The following is an 18,181-nucleotide window of genomic DNA, read 5'->3' as shown; positions in this document are numbered from 1 at the left end:
ACTGCATCTTCTTGGATTCCCCTAGAACCAAGATCTTAGTTAACATTTGGATCTGCTGATGAGCAAGTGGATCACATTATGATTAAATACAAAAAGCACTAAAGTATAAAAGCTTAAACAGGAAGAAGAACTGAAGAGTGTAAAACGTTTGTGAAGTTTTGGAGGTAATTGAAACAAATAGTGAAAATCATTGTCGATAACACTTGGGGATAATTTCTTTGCTACTCTCCGCACACAAGGGTCCGAATTACCATATGTTTGTAGACAAAAATTGTGTTTGGTATACTGCTAAAATTGGGTAGGCAGACAATTTCTACTAGAAGAATGAAACAAGATTCTGGATCAAATAAAGAATACTTTTCTTTGCACAATGTGATTTTTTAATATTGTATTTACTTCGCCACAAAGCTTATACAGACTAAAACCGTTTAATGATTCATATTCACTTATTTATTCACTAAATAAATTTCGAAAGTTTAGATAATCATAAGAGATCCCTCGGCACGGAGGACTTTTTTTTTCTTCTTCAAAAAGAGAACAAATACAAGAATAAGCTATATATGACTAAAAAGATACATTCTTATTCAATTTCTGAAGTTTATAAATTTTATATTTAGATCATTTGCGTTATCTACTTCAATAAAAATTATCCTCTCTCATATTCAGATTTAATCTCGTCAGCCATATTGTTTTGTTAATGATACAGAAGTAAAAACAAACACTAACTTCTAGTTCTATTCAATTCTACGAATTTATATATATATAAAATAAACAATTTTAATTATGCAATTTCCTATACATAGTTTATATTTATTCAATCTATTACTTATTACTGAGGATCCTCTATGCATAATGATAATACATATATAGTTAATTTTCTAAAACATACATACGACATATTGCTACTCTACTCTCTTCGTTTTTCTTTTACTTTTACTTCAGAACGAGCAAATTAAAATGTTATTTTCGCAAATATGGTTGAGTCGTGTCATATTAGATCCTTTACTCTCACTTTGGAGAAATAATTTCCTTGGGTACAGCAATGTCAAAATGCATAACGCAAAAAAACAGGTTAGTGACGAATGAAGTGCTTAAAAATTTTGTGGTAAAAATGCGGGGTAAAATGTCAAAAATTAAATTCAAACGACTTGCGGGAAAGTTCCCGAAACTCAACCCTCTCGATAAGCTTTGAATGAAGTTTCCACTAGCACTTACTACGAATTTTCACATGTCGAACGGTAGACCTTAGTACATCAGTATTACGGACAAGCAGGCCCTATTGCAGCGGTGGCTACTATCCTCGAAAAAGGCTGATATGGCTTGTGCGGTATTCGCACTAAAACTTTGCGTCACTGAAGTTTAGAATAAAATCATGAAAAGTGCGAACGATTTTCCGTCTTTGTGACTACAGTGTTAAGGGTAAGGGAAAATTTAAAGATAAAAAAAATTTGCAATATTTGAGGTACAGAAAATTTCATTATGAATACCCGTTTTTTGAGCTTATCACATGGAATACGCCCTCAATTGCAATATCGAACAGACCTCACTGTCAACGTAGTAAGTACCCCTTTCGCGATGACGCTGTAGATAGTCCACCCCAATTGTGCACGAAATTAGTGAAAACAATAGGCAGCCGTTTTTAATTGATAATTGAGTTAAAGAGTAGATTGTGAGCAAACGATTGATTTTCATGTTATTAGAATCACTTCGTTAGAAACACGTTAGATATACGTCTCTAGTCTCTTTCTCCATGGCTTTAACTTTCGCTTTATTCGTCCAGTTTGTTATCAAATACCATAGACGCCTTCCATATTCTAATGTCATCAGTGTGTCTACTTTTTTATATTGTCCGTCTGCCATTACAATTTGCCGTATCGTTTCAACAACACCGGTGACAACTGAACAGGACTTCCATAGTGCTCATAGTGGGAGTATTTAAACTCTCGAAAATCTAACTTCAGAAGGCATACCCGTATCATTGGCAGGGAAATTTTATTTTGGACATCTTCTGTTTGGATATATTTAAAATCCACTTCTGAATCATATTTGCAGCCATTCGCCTGTTTCATAAAACAACTCCTAAACATTTAACCGGTAAATAGTAAACAAGAAAGGAACAATGCGTCATTTGACCAGTGCGAAATAAAAACAATTGATAAGTTTTCTTATAAATTTCAAATCGTTTTATCAAACAAAAAAAAAAAATAAAGAAAATTTAAGGATTGAAGAAAATACATGAATCATAACAAATTAACAAAAATTACACAGACAAATTATTGTTCCGCATATACATACAATTCTTTCTACAATATCCATACAAATAGTATAGTATAAGGAATCTTACAATCTAGGGATTTTTCTCATTTTGCCGTGTCTTAGCTTTCAGGGTTTTCGAAACAAATTTAACATCAAAGGAAATTTTCTTTTTAAATTTCGTTCAAACAAAAATAAAAGTACGGTTTCTGTGATACTTTCTTCAAATTGATGCTACATCAATCCACAACAGTTTTCAAAAATTGTTTTGTTGTTACTTGTCATGGGAGTGAGCTTCAGCGATAAAGAAACTTACATGGATGAAACTTTTCAAACTCGAAGCATTAGTTAAGAAATATTTACTCGTCCACTCTAACAATTACAGTTATAGTTACAAACAAAACAGAATACTTCACATATTATTCATATATTCAACAAACATCAATGGGAATATTGAGGAAACTACTACGTCCAAAATCATATATTGTCCTACAAATGATAATCTTTTATTCTGGTTTTACTCGAATCTTGTGTTATATACACGCCTGGTAAAAGCTACATCGTTTATTAGTTATATTATGCTTTATTTATAGTAAATAGTAGTTTATAACGAAATGCGATATATTTGTACATTTTGTGTGGTTTAAGATTAGTTGCTGCTTATTCATATGATCACTTCGAAAAGATGGCTTTCTCGCTCTCAATGTGTTATTTCCAGCAACAAAACAATCTGCACCGGTTGACCCCCCTCTAAGATAGAATGCAATCGAAAATGCACGCTTCTGCATTTGCGTATGCTGTTCGGTGTAAGTTAGAATTTTTGATCAGTACTTTAAGAAAATTTCTCACAGACAATACAATTAACCGATGCTCATTAATTGCGTGATGGCATATGGTAATGCATTCAACTCGCATACCTAATTATCGAACGAAATTTCCAAATATCAATTACGCAAGTGTATTCACCTCTTCAACAATGTGATTGGGTGAAACCTCGCTTGGGGATGCAAGTGGAGCTATCGTGCTACCCGTGGCGGCGGATGAAGTAGAGGTATTTCCTGCGGGTCCATTAGGCGAGGTTGTGGGGGATCCATTAGTTGCACTCGTGCTTGTACTTACAACACGAGCCCCATACGGAGCTCCTTTCAATTTTCTTGCTTCGCGCCGTTGTTTACTTTGCTGCATAACCAAACGCAACTGATCTAGCTTGCATTTCGTCTTGTTGTTTTCTAATTCGGCCACACATTTGCTGCATATGGTTTTATCCGCACTAGAGCTGGTATTGATGTCCTGCAATGTGGCATTCAAGCTATCGCTACTGGTATTCTTACTGCTGCGAAGAAAACTGCAAGTGCAAGAGGAGGACGTATTGTTCGAAGAGTTCACGTCTGCTGAATTACTAACTAAAGAGGAACATTCTGACGACGAGATTAGTGATTGGCTTGTTTCGAATGAAAATCCCGAATCCTGCGCACAGCAGGAACAATTATCACCAGTTGTAGAACTACGATGGCAAGTATTTGAAGAAGATGCAGTATTGCTACCACTATAATGACCATTACATTCACCATAAACACAATTGCTGGATTTCGAAACGCTATAGCATTTATTACAACCATCGTTGGAAGTTAAGCTTTTTACTTTTCCACTTTTACTAGATGAGGGCGATTCAAAGCAGATTCGTGCACCTCTGCTATATTGTGGGGTTGCGCTAAGAAGATCGTTTAGAATGTGGATCACAGTGGATATGTCTCGCTTTGGACGTCCGTAACGATCCTGTAGAGCGGGATTCAATGTTCCAGAGAAAGTTCCTGAGTAGATTCCCTTTCCATGATTTTTCATCGATTCTATAACCGCTCCGGAGCCACTTTTGCGTGGAGTTTCATCACTTAGATCCACTTTGCTCGTGAAAACCTCTTTGGAAAGCTTGCGAAGCGTTTGTGTAAGATTTCGGGAAGCTTCTGCTAAGGCTCGACTGTCTGTTGCACTTATCGTTGACATCGAATCATCTAAATCATAAAGAGAATCTGAACTTGTATTTTCTGTTGCCGAGGCAATAGTAGTAGGCGATTCAACGGGCGAGGTTCGATTTCTTTCAAGGCTCACCGCTTTACGCAACATGTTACTAGTACTTGAAGCGTAGTGGTGGTGTGGATGATGGTGGTGGCTGTGATGATGGTGACGATGGTGTTTCGATCTTACAATCGGATTATTAGCAGTCTTGTGAAGGAAAGCAGGATTGCCTGATTGTTTTGCAGCTGTTTGTGAAGAGTTCGGAGTGCTCGTCGCCATCATTCTACGGCTGCACATCTCGCCGTTATTGGCGTAACTACACGATGACCCCACAGGCGTCATCGAAGTATCCTGACGCGTTTGACATTGACTTAAATCACAATTCCTGTTGTTACTGCTTAGACGTTTACATAAACAAGACGTTAATTTTGCTGAAATTGGATCGGAGCACGAGGGTGATGGGGTCGATGCAACTGTTCCTAAAGTCTGTCTGCTGTTGTCATTTGCATTAGAGTTGCTATTCGAATCAATTGGATTGAAATTACTTGTTATAGTCGGAATGTTCGTGATTGACGTCGTTTTAATAGGACTTGAAACCAAATTTGAAAGAGATTTGATTGGAGACTGTTCTAGTAGAGATTCATTAGGAAATGATGAATTGTTTGAAGATGAGCAACACTCCGGAATTGGCCGTCTTTCCTCACTAGAAGGAGAGCCAGCCTCCTTCACGCTGCTCGATGGCATTGGAATCGAAAGTCCCCTGGCGACGCTAGATACATTATTAGGAGTTTGACTAGAAGTAGTCTCCCCTGGTCCCTCTTGTGAATTACTACTATTTATTAATCGCGAAGAAGTCAAATGTTCTAAACCTAAGGAACTACTATTATTATGGCGGCTATTATTCGCATCCGGTTCTGATTTACGAATTGTGTGCTGTTGGTTGCCAGAAATCAAATTGTTGCTTCCCACAGGGGTGGAGTTCGAGGTTGAGGCTGATGAAGTTGAGGATTTGCCGCTGCTACTCCTTTGACTTGAACGAGATCTGGAATTTGTATGTGAAGGGCTCGATGGGTTCACAGTGCTCAGTTGTAATTGAATTAACATCATGTGGTCGCCGAGACGCATACTCAAATTTAATGGTGTTTTTCCGCTGAGGAAATCATTCACCTGTGCATCGTTCAAAGATTCTAATGCCTGCATCACAGTATTTTCTGGACGTTGTGCCTAAAATGAAGGAAAAATTACAATTAGCAATCATATTTTTTTTAGGAAAAAGTATGAAATGATTTAGTTTTATCAACATATTATGAAATTACGTTCCTTAGCGGTTTGTTATTTGTCTTTGAAAGAATTATCGTGAGTCTGTTAAATAAGCCATTGCTAAGACTTCCCCTTACATTTCTGTATATCGACAGGTTTTAGGCATGAACGAATCGCTTATACAACACAGTCAACTAACCAAAAACGAAGCAACTACAATATAATTTCAAATAATCTATGCCAACGCCTTAACAACTTCGAATTGTGAACGTGTAACACCTTGAATTTTTGCAATTAGTGTAAGCTTTGCCTCGCACGTAACTTCTCAAAGCGTGTGAGGATTGTACGAATGCTCCAGAATCTAGATCATGGCATTTTACTTTTTGCCCTATGCCATACTTGTGCAGAATACCATTTATCTCATGTGTGGCTTGTCAAATTATTTGTGAGTTAAGTGAATGATTTCGAGTATAAGTGGTGTACGCATGATTTTATACACACAAATTATACCGTACATCTAAGATGCAAATGTTGACGATTCAAAACGCATATTGTTGCTGCAATGTACATTCCGACAAGAAAAACTATATAACAAACCGACAAACTATATCTCGTCGACTATTGCATATGGAATTACAAGAAAGCCCAGTATAATGTTATCGTTATCGGGATATAATTTGCCATTTCGTCGTCAACACTTGTATCCTGTGGTGCGTATTGCAGTTTTTGACAAATCCGGCTTGATTCGCGGTTATTTCAACGATTTCGCGAATACGATTGTCAAGGATGCGGTCAAAAATCTTCAGGGTACGGGAAAGTAATCGAATCGGACGGTAATTTAAACATTCAGCCGGACTACCTTTCTTTTTCCAGTTTAAAACAGTGGTATTTTCTTGCGGGCAGATGGTGTTCTTCACTGGGCCACAGTGTTGGATCCCGTTTTCCAGAGCTCAGATGCGATATCGTTGGTCTGGTCCTGTGGCTTTCCCTGATTTCATTCGATTTATTGCTTCCTCGACTTCAGTTGCGCTGACACGAGGGTCCTGTGACAAGCAACAACGATACCAGTCTATACCGAATGCATGGCTCAGCATTCATACTGGTGAATGCAAGACCTAACAAAATCTCTACCAAACTAAGGAGTACGGCACCGGTGTTGAAACGCAACACCACGCAACAATGAAGCTCCCACTAGAGGCCCAACCGCAAACAACCGAGCTGAATGCATATACGACAGGAATTCTCTTGAAGTATGTGAGTCCCGTGGGACCAGTATACCCCTGGTAAGGTTTCGTGAGTATTGCCACTTCAAATGAGTCCCCTTGCAGACTCGGGTCTGATCGCCCTAATTAGGCCTTTGGAGTATTCGCCGACTGCATTACCGCCGGCAAGCCAATGAGATACAGCGTCTCCCGGTGCCACCACTATGGAGGTTCTCCTCGGCCACTTGGTTTTGGTTCAGCCGACAGGGTTGCCGCCCTGTCTTCCTCCCCGCCACCTCTGAGCACCAGTTGGGCTGACAGATGGAACTACACCAAATGTCGGCAATGGTTGTGGAAGTGGAGGCTGAGCAAATTCTTCAGTTGGAATCTGCTCGAAATATTCTCGCCATCTATCCGTTGTGGCTGGATGGTTGTTAAGCAAAGTACCGTTCTTGCCATTAACGCAACAGAAGTTTTCGATATCCTGTGTGCGTTCATTACGGCTTTTGGCGATACAAATCTCTCTCGCCATTCCGAGTGTCCAATTTATCGTAAAGATTTTTGTAATGGTACGCTCGGGTGACAGTGACTGTATATTGATAGAACATTTCATTTACAAATTGTGAAGCACAAAATTATAGATCAGTTTAGCTTGAAACGCTGCCTTACTGTAACATTTAAAAACCCCCTTTATTTTTCAAGATATCAATTCCACTATTATCTCGTAAACTACATTGTATGAATGAAAAGCTGATTTGCTTCCATACCCGCCCTCGTTACTCAGTCCTTACTCGTTTAAACTATGAGTCATTTGTTAATTGATTGTTGGACTGCTTAAATGTGCAGTGGCTTGAATGTATCAGATTTGGAGCAAAATGTGAACAACTGCAATTTTATCTATTAAGGATAGAAAGGCAATTATTTCAGTATTATTCGTGGAGCTGGATATTTGTTAGTAAGCATACGTATTGACGTTGCTCCGGGTTAAAATCCCGGTTGGTAATGTAGATCCGTGTTTCTGTCTTGCCCCGTTATTGTAGGCTTATCACTTGCACAACATTGATTGTGATAATGAATGCAATGAAAAATATAGAAAAAATTAGGAAACAGAATGTGGGGATATACCCAATCCTCGACAAAGGAATGGACAGGGGTCGACCCACCGTTCAAACTCCTTGTCAAAAATACTCCTACAAAATTTTCGTTCACCTGCCAAATAGGCAACAACTGTAAAAGTATTTTCCACTATATTCCAGTAATATTCGAATCTGAATGTGCTATTTTGTTAAAATAGGAATGAATCTAAGTAAAATAGAGTACAAATTAAAATTCAGTAATTTATGGCCTGATGGAGCCGTACATCTACTCCTCTAAGAACATTGAAAGCGTCGTTTCGTCGATATACCGTAATTTTAAGTTGAAATATCCGTTCATCATAGGGATTAGACATAATAATACTTAGTATATATTTTCAAAGGACCCACAACTTCCTCATAATAGAATTATATCCCTTTCATTAAAAATTCCTTCACTTCTTACTAAGATTGACCTAAGTTGTGGATGGAAAACGACCAAAAGACCGACCAGAACATCGTGAGCTTGATAGAGTGGATGGCAATTTAAGAGCCTCTCAGTTTCACCTGAAATAGCCTATGACTAAGTAAAATGGTGTAGTTGATCAAGACGAGTCGACCCTGCTACTGCTGCTTACTATTAAAACTTACAGTTTGCTTTCTATTATAAATTAATACGCATTTCAGATAAAAAGTAGAAGATCAGTTCGAAATTTTCATTATCATTTTTTGCCTTTGACAAATTCATGATGAATTATCTAAATTTCCAACATGCAAAGTAGAGGCCACATTAAAAATTCTGTAGTTATGTCCAACGTCAATGGTTTTTCGATTAAATTACCGCTCATAGAGAAGAAACATGTTATGCAAATTAGTTTAACGAATGCTGAACGAAGCTGAATTGGTGGATAAATCTTGACAACAGAAAAAAATCAACCACCAAAGAAATAAACATTTTTCTTTTCTTTGCAAGTTCAAGCTTTAAATAACGGAACTTGGTAAGATTCAATATAAAAAAAATGTATCTTTCACACATCAGTTGTCAATTTCATGTGGAATGAATAAAATTAATTTTCTACGATTTCGGATATTTCAGTAGTGCATAGCCATTAATACCCGTGTGTGGTTTTTATTTTCACTTTTCCGAGATTGTTTGAAGTGTAATATGTATTCACACAGTGATTTACGTATGCAGATCTGCAATTATTGGGACGATTACAGCTTTACAGGGAACATTTTAAACTTAACTTTAATTGAAGATTGATACAACATTCAATGTTTCAAGATTAGTGATCTTCCGCGCCGAACACTACTTAAATATTTAAATTTTATACGAAGGCAACCACGTGCTTGCGGGAAAATTCGCACCATATTTCTGCTACGCAAATGAAGACTCATTGCGGTCACCATGCGTTAATCTGAAAGTCTAATTTTATCGAGTTTTAAAGGTTACAATACGGGGACTTTGAAAACAGATGCAGCAATGATTCAATATATTATGAATTAAAAAGATGATTCGTTTTTCTGAATGAAAACTGTAAAACCCCGATTGGGATGTGTTTCTAATTTGACATTGAAGCTTTTGACATAAAATTTACGTTGAGATGATTTTATATTTCGAATTCAATGCTACTTTGGTTTTTACTTCGAAAAGAATCTTTTTCGCGTTAGGTCCTAATTGAGCATTGAACTTTCCGATAACAATTGAAATTTCCTATATTTTATAATAAATGAATCTTTGTTTTTTTTTTTTATCAAAATAATCAAAGTAGCTGGACGCTGATCCCTACGCGAATGCTTCAGTTGAAGGGTAGACTCTGCATAAATTTCATATTCTTTGGTAGAAAAACTGAATCTCAAAATATACCAAGCACCGAAAGAAGTGAATATTGCAACATAGCACATTTAATAAATAATACATAGCCAATTATGCAACTCTTTGAATGGAATAATCTTCAATTTTCACTTTTCTTCCACTTGTCTGGCTTTGCGGGGGACCATCAACTACCGAAATAGCTTCATGTAAAAGATAACGTGGCTTTCTTTATGGAATTCTATTGGGCCTATTTTGAGACATAAAAATGGGATAGTTCATGTCTAAAAATGGGCTTCTTCTCCACTATTACCTTGAATGGCGATGGTTTGAAACGATGATTCCCAGGTAAAATTGACATCCGCAAGGCATATAGTTTTATCGCATTCTAAGTAAGAATATTCCCCATACATACGAAAGGGGAGTGTACATTTGTTTTCACCAAATATACATTTGTTAGAAAAGTGGGGAGTTGGGGGGGTTGAAAGTGATCATTTCTTTAAGGGGCCATTCTCAGAAACTACCCAACCGAAAAATCTGAAGGCTGCCACTATGTGGTGCCTGGGCTCCGAAACACCTTTCATACTAATATCTGTTCAAATAAAGTAAATAATATCCCTCATCAGTAAGAACAGATTTGTTTAGCATCAATACAATATACTTCATGCTTGAAGGTATTTCTACAATATTCTTTCTAGCTGTTAATGCGTGGACCCTAATCCTTCTTCGTCTTTCTTTTCCAAAAATTGGATCCGCAAACAACTGGAAGATGGCACCACTATCTTGATTCCGTCCAAAAATGGACTATGATTGTTATTCACCGTCACTCTTCAATTATCAAGCGATTATCATAATTGAAAAAAAAATGTGGCTAAGAGAATGTCTCGACTGAGTACTTTTGTCTTTTTGCCATCTCATTATCAGCACGAGGGTGCCAGCAGTCCTTCAACTAAATATATAAGTTGCTATGGATTGACTGATTGTATGGACTTTTATGAAAACCAGATTTCATGCCAATACCTTGCTAACAACTAGAGAAAAATATTTTGTGATGAACATGGAAATGTGCACGTACGTAACAAGCTTTATTGATACAATTGTTGTTTTTCATGTTTAAAGATATTCACTAATGTTTCAATTGGGATTATCATTCAAATTGTAAAAATCTGTATATTCATATGTTAACAAGTCAGAAAGAAATATAAAACTTTGTAACCGATAGGGAAGAAATCAACTGATATTCTTTTGGACCTGTATATTTTAAGTAAGATGATTAGGTAACAAATTTAACTGGATAAGTTTCGTAATTTGTATTAATTTGATCTGTGTAAATCAACAATTTTCCTTCATGTTACGAATTTTACAAAATTAAATTTTACTAATTTTCGTACTGGTACTACTACTAGAAATAGTAATTTTCCATTCAATGGTCATAGTGAAGTGTTCTTTCTCTGATTCGATCATTTCAATTCACGACATTACGAAAAATGACGACATTAATGTTTTCTTTTAAATCTTAAAATTAATGAAAGTCTATACCATTGATTTTTAATAGAATGTAACAGACGCCACAATTTTTGTCAAAAATCTCAAGCAAAAGGAACAAAATTCTTCTAGACCAAAATTAAGAACAGATGATTTTCAGATAAGTGAACGGTATTACGAATAGTTAAAAAAAAAGGTTTCATATTTGATTACTGAGTACGACCGATGAAAAGCTTTTATGTGATTTAGACGCTGAATGGTATGAAGACTTCTACTGAAGTCTGTTATCCGAAACAAATTGATTTGAATTTTTCATTAATAAAAAATGCTTCTCATTCAATTATTGAAATCGTGTGTACTTCACTAGATAATCAAATGAAAAAATTAAAATTAAATTTTTAAATTGATCGAATGAAAACTGTTCCAAGTTCTACCGCTTGTCATTTTAGAAAATACGATTTCCAAAGAAACGCGTTTAAAAACCCTATAACTCCTCGAAAACATAATAACACGATCCATGAAAATCTCTTTAGCTTCGCTCTACTATCCCAACATCATACAATTGTCCTTGCGGACACGTTGAAAATATTGCGGAAGGCCTTTGGTGATCAAACAACGAACAAAAAAATGTTTGTAAGTGGTACAACGAGTTCAAAGCGGGCCGAGAACGCGTTGAAGACGAACCGCGCTCTGGACGACCATCAACGTCTACCGACGAGGGCCACGTCCAAAAAATCAAACATTTGGTGCTTGAAAACCGTCGATTGACAATTAGAGACCTCGTTAATAGTGTTGGAATATCATTTGGCTCAGCCCAAACCATTGTGAAGGATGTTTTGTGTCTCAAACGCGTCAAGTGTCGATTGGTGCCAAAATCGCACAATTTTTTGGAAAAAAAAGCGTCGCGTTTATGTGTGTGAAACTTTGCTGTCTGACTATCAGGACTACTTGAAATGCATCATTGCTGGAGATGAGACTTGGATTCACTCCGTGCGACGTCTGACTATTCAGCAAATTCAAAAGGTCAACGCAGGGATTCCGTTTTGACACGATTGAGAAGATAAAAACCAAATCGAAGAAGATCTTGAAGGCTATACCGGAAAAGGACTATTCCCACTGTTGCCAGGACTGGAAAAACCGTTGGCAAAAGTGCGTTTTATCGGACGGGGATTACTTCGAAGGGGATGAAATTGATTTGGAAGAATAGATAAAGAATTTACATTTTCTAAACAAATTCACCTTACTTTTTGATCACAACAATATATAAAATCAACGTGGTGTAAACTAACTAAACTGCAAAGATTACTTTCCTGGCTTGGATTTCTTTCCTTGCTTAGACCAAAATTTTGACATTACAATTTAATGTTGACCTTTCCATTGAATTTTGTGCTTCTTTGACACCATTTGTGCGTATGGAAAAAGTTACGTACCTTTGACATGCATAGGGAATTTTGATATTTCCTATGTGGATATGACAGGGTGAAAATGACATTTGACATGAAGTCCTACTACTGACTGCCCCTTACCTTTGAAGTGCGAGTTTGTGGTAGAAAAATACAATGAATAAATTTTTATTACAGAACACCTCGTTACCTCGTTACTTCGACTTGAAGTGGTTAGTGGCCTGAGTCGATTCAAAACGAGCAAAAGTTGGAACTCCTTTCGACCTTAAAAACAATCGAACATAGTGCAAACTGCAAAAAATCCTTCTAGCGGGAAATATACTATAAGCGGGCTTGCCGAGCAATTCAACATTTCTTACAGGTCTGTATAGAGTAAATGAAACGAGTATGAAATTTGTTCCTAGATTTTTGAGCAGCTCACAGTAAGAAAATCGACAGTTTGCATAGGCTTGAAACGACCAATCTTGTGGCAAAACTGATCGTCATGAAAAAAATGAAACTGAAGATGAAAGGCTGTTGTAGGGAAGTCACCCTAAGAGGGAAACTCAAGAGTCCCCAATTGAACACCAAATGGTTCTTTTTGCTCTAAAAAACACTTCATTCGCAGTCGAGCGTGCAGATCATGTTCATTGTTTTCTTGCGATCAGAGTTCTTTCCAAAAGGAACAACTGAAAACCCTGAATATTACAAGAGCCTACTGCAATGTATGCGAAAAGCTTCTGATCCCCAAGTTTTTAGCCTGTATGTCCACATCTACTTTATTTTCCGGATTCACCACACGACTTCTGGCTCTCCATGCTGGAAGAAAAACTTTTTGACACCATTTCCAACATTGAGAAGGCTACAACAGAGCAACTGAAAGCGTTTCACAAATGTTTTCGCTCAGGAAAGCACCGTTGGGTTAAGTGCTTTACTAGCCAAGAAGTTTATTTCAAATTCGTTATAAATTTTTGTTTTCGAAAAAAAATATTCCTCATATTTGATCATATCTTGTTTGTAGGTTCGTGAGATATGTATGATTGTATAAAAAGGAGAAAATATACTTACTAATAATCCAGTTTCCACATTAGGAATTAATATAATTTTTGATCCATCCGCAAGCCCGTTATCTTTGAGAGTGCCAACATGAAGCTCGCTGTAATAAAACAAATATAATGGAATCATTAATTAATAAAAATTGTTGGGGTTTGAACTACATTTAAGCAAACTATCTCTAAAACATTTCCGTAGCCTCCATAACGACGCAATCTACGAGCGATATCATGACCGTCAGGTTGTGAATAAAATCCGGTTCAATAGGTTACGGTGGGCGGGTCACTTAATCCGTATAGATGGGGATGATCCAACCCGGAAAGTCTATAAGGGCAATATCTATGGTAGAAAAAGAAGACGAGGCAGACCTTGCCTGAGATGGAACGATGGCGAAGGTCAGGACACCAGACAACTTTTAGGGATATCGAATTGGTGGACCTCGGCGCAAAACAGGGATGTCTGGAGATCCTTTTTATGACAGGCCTAGACCGGATACCAGTTGTTGCACCGTTGATAATAATGATGAACTCTAAAACATCCGCGATTCGAAACCGTAACATATGCTCGCCTTACGATTTCACTGGAAAGTGAAGAAAAAATATACAAACTCCTCAAATTCTAATGATGAAACGAACTCAAAGCAGTATAAAAAATATATGTAAATAATTTTTCGTCAAAGTAGAAATCCAAAAGCCTGAAGAAAAATGAAGGGGAAGAAACTGATTCGAAAATCATGCCTTGAGCAAGATCACCATAAAAAAAATTGAACAAGTTCGATTTACCAGAAAGTTTTAACGAGTGAAAAACAAGAATAACCTTAAAAGCAAACGACACCTCTCCAAATTCCATTTGAACGGTTGTCTAATGCCGACAAGCACATTTTATTGCAATTTTATTAGCTGTGTCTACGCAATCAAACTCACCTTGCCAATTGCCTAAATATCATTCCCCTAGAAAATTGTGATCGACAAGCTTAGTTACAAGTTTTCTCGTAAACGTTCTTATATTAGGTGAAAATTATAAGCAATTCGATGAACGAAGGAGCTAGAAAACACCGAATTGGGAACGAAAAATTTCTATAGTATCTCAGGGTAAATAGTTTGCCATAGAACGTGTTTTTAGAATGTGCATATCTATTTGTAGCGCCAAGATAGTGAGTAGATAAGGTTGTAAAATAAGTTCAAGATAGTGAGAGCAATAGACATAGGTGGTTCGGATCAGACGAATTAGCGTGGTCTAGCCCGAGCTTTTATCGGTATTAGAAAAAGAGTTCGTAGTTTACTTCAGCGTTCCAAAACCAAGGAGCTGTCAGTGCATTCATCACTGCATATTTACCTTGCTCTACTTATTAGCCTCCAAGGTATATATGCATTACGTAACAGATTTTCTTCAAAAACATTCCATTCTTTGCTTGATCTTGTTTCTAAATTTCGAAAAAATAAACTCCGCTTAAAAATATATTCTGAGTTCTAAGCGATCCAATTTTAAGAATATTTAGAATGACCGCTATTTGCAACCAAACAAATTTCCATAACTAGTTCAATTCCAAGCACTAACGAAAGGTCGATATACTTGAAATTTGCGACATTTCTGAAAGGTAGGTCATTTACAACTGCAAATTTATTGAATGAGGCTATATCATACTAAATACGTTGCAGCAATTTTCTTGAGAAAATCAGCGCACTATACTATGTGGTTACTATGAATCTATAAATTGCGAGATAGTTGTAGAATGTGTAAATGAGCGACACTGATGCAAGAGTGCGCAAAAAGCGCTACCATGCCAGCCGCTAAGAATCCATTAAAAACTGTTCTTTGCTCCAATTCGTTTCTTTCTCCCCGACAAAAGCTCATCAGCAGACATTCGCCTATTCCTCATGAAGACGTCAGCACCATGTTGTGTTAACTTGCAACTTTATCTGGGGCTTATTTATTCTTCACGCTCGGCTCTTGTGTGATGTGTTCGTTTACACAGTGCACACCATGTTGGCATCCACAAGTAGATTTTATAAAATAATAGACATGTATGCAGCAACAATTGGTGATTTATATAATTTACACTTTCAATTGCTCGTGCAATGTATGACTTGAGGGATGGCTAATAAAGCAAACTGAACCAAAATTGTTGTGAGAGAGTATGAACAGATTTTGAGAATTTTTTTTGTTTAAATACAATTGCATTCTAAACAAACTATATTCTAATCGAAGAAATGGAAGATTCGATGAAGAGTAAATATGAATGAACGTAAATCATTTCGCCAAACATGAATTATCCCAGAACCCTAAAATGCCATTTCTTCGAATGCAAAAAATAAAAAATCGTACCTACTATAATCTGACAGGATATAAAGCAGTACACCATCTCTATCAAAATTTTCCAGAATACCACCGCATGGAATCCACACTAGTTCGATTTAAGTTTCTTTTTTGTTAGGTTGCTACCTATCTTACTGAAATTCCCTCCAAATTTCAGGGCCGTATTTCAGTGATTTTGAAGGTGACGTCGCGGTCGATACATCTGTGTTTATGTGGATCTTTTCGATTTAAATTGAATTTGCCAGAACTAGTTTGAATTAAATTCTGCAAGACGAAGACACGATTTTGATGTCTGAATCAAACCTCACATTCATTAAACTAGTCATTACTGAATTCAAGACGTGGGGTTTATGAGTACAACACACAATAAATGGCATACTGCAAACGCCGACACCGAAAACTCATGTGGTGTTTAGCCTTAAAAGAAAGTGATATTCACGATTTTCATCGATTGCAAAGATATTATGAATCACGAATTTTTGGCATAAGGACAAGCAAGGAGACTTATTTGGGCGCTATAAGAGGTTTGCATGAAGTAATTCGTCAAAAATGGAAAAATTTGTGGTGAACAAACTCATGGAGTTTACACCACAATAGTGCAGCCTCGCACAATGCTATCATTATCCGCGAACTTTTGACTATGCATACAACGCGCTTCTTTCGATTGTCACCAAATTTGCCTGATTTGGCTCCCAAGTAATGAATAAATCAAAGGCCGCTCTGATGGACACACTTAACACAGCATGTAGAAAATTCCAGAAAATGTTTAAATCCCAAACAGCGAAATGGGCTCATTTAGATCGAGTTCGCCACTTTCTTCATTCATAGGCTTGCTTCGAATGGAATCGAAAGGTTCTGAAATCGCCATATAAAGCCCGTCATCCACGTTCAGTTCGGCCTGTTAGTTACGCCTGAATCCCCATTTAACCGGCGCCCGTAACGTGGATGGGATGCAATTGATCTGTCAGTTTTGATTGTTTAGGCGGCCGGTGATCGAATGAAAAATGATTTGACCAACCGGCCAAACATGCTTGTTTAGAGTGTGAGCGAGGATTTCATGTTGGTTTGGGATGTTAACGAGAATTTTATGGGCATCTTTCCCGATGGTGAACATTTTTGATAAATGCTGCAAAATCACAAAAAAAAAAAATCGTGTCTTAAGGCCTTTCACGTCCAGAATTAAACAAATGATGTTGCGGTTTGCCGATACGTGAATGGTGCTTTCAGTTCACTGGAGACCGGGTACACTGTGGGCTCATCCGGCATAACTTAAAGAACGAACTGAACGTGAATGAATAGCGTTATATATCAAACAATTGTCGTTTCGGTCACACTTTTAGTCGTTTCCCACCGGCTTCAAGCTAATTGTAGCTAACGAGTTTTCTCGTTGATTCCGTGTAACAATGTAAACTTAAAAAATAACACTGTTTGCTTGGAGCCTTGATTTAAGCTGCTGAATAAGTATCTGTGGTTGAAGACAAGTTATGAGCATTTTTTCAAACGACACCATTATAAAACAAATCATTCATAGGCAGATTTTTATTTTTGCTAATCAAATTCGTATTTTTTGCCAAAACAGTTCTAAACTAGAATTTGTCATACGACGTTGAATTTTTAGAGAAATAAACCATCTTTGCCACAGAGTTTTATCTTTTGTAACACTGACACTTGTTTGAAACTGTTCTCGATGAATTTTAACAAAGTTAAGAGTTAGTTTTGCATATGTATGGCCTATCTACAACCAGTTTCATCTTCTTATCAATACGTCCGATCGCATTTGTTTCTTATGCTGGCGAAATTCTCGATTTGTTATTATCTCAAGCCGAAGTACCCTAAAGACACTACGCAGCCATGTGAAAGCTACGAGTAACCGTTGCGATCACCTTCTATGTGCTATTCCCATATACCAACACAGAGAGAACTTTGGTAAAGAACAGCCTCAATTTAACGTTGGTGTTGAGATAGTTAATTTTGGACAAATGAGCGAAGGCAGATTTAGCGTTGGTAATGCGTCGAGCGACATCAAGTTCGCTGTCACCATCAGCAGAAACAACGCTATCTAGAAAGAAAGTCGCTCGACGCGCTCCATTTTTCATATTAATACAAATAGGAGAAGTGCGATGATCAGTCAGATTGAGACTAAAAATCAGGTTGAGGGGATTTTGGAGTTTATAATTTACGAATTTGGTAGAGATAATCATGAATTTGACTAGGAAAATTACATTTTAACTAATAGCGTTTAGATTTTTCGATGCAATGTAAAAGAAGAAAATCGATGATCCAAGCTTGCATGAAAAAAGAGTGCAAATAAAAACGAATTTCAATACTGTC

The 18,181-nt window shown here is 37.0% G+C and overlaps 1 protein-coding gene across 1 annotated transcript in view; it reads right to left on the bottom strand.

The window, feature by feature from the left end:
- Positions 1-362: 362 nt before the first annotated feature.
- The window catches only part of LOC119657082 (midnolin homolog), a 35,466-nt gene continuing 17,647 nt past the window's right edge, over positions 363-18,181 (bottom strand). Inside the window, exons 2-3 of the mRNA XM_038063838.1 lie at positions 13,550-13,637; positions 363-5,490 (exon numbers count right to left, since the gene is read on the bottom strand). Of these exons, the coding sequence (XP_037919766.1) occupies positions 3,202-5,490; positions 13,550-13,637 (2,377 nt within the window). The 3' untranslated portion in view covers positions 363-3,201. The remainder of the gene's footprint in view (positions 5,491-13,549; positions 13,638-18,181) is intronic.

This window comes from Hermetia illucens, chromosome 5 (assembly GCF_905115235.1).
Source record: "Hermetia illucens chromosome 5, iHerIll2.2.curated.20191125, whole genome shotgun sequence".
Taxonomy (NCBI): Eukaryota; Metazoa; Arthropoda; class Insecta; order Diptera; family Stratiomyidae; genus Hermetia; species Hermetia illucens.
This window is presented reverse-complemented; position numbering and strand designations above follow the sequence as displayed.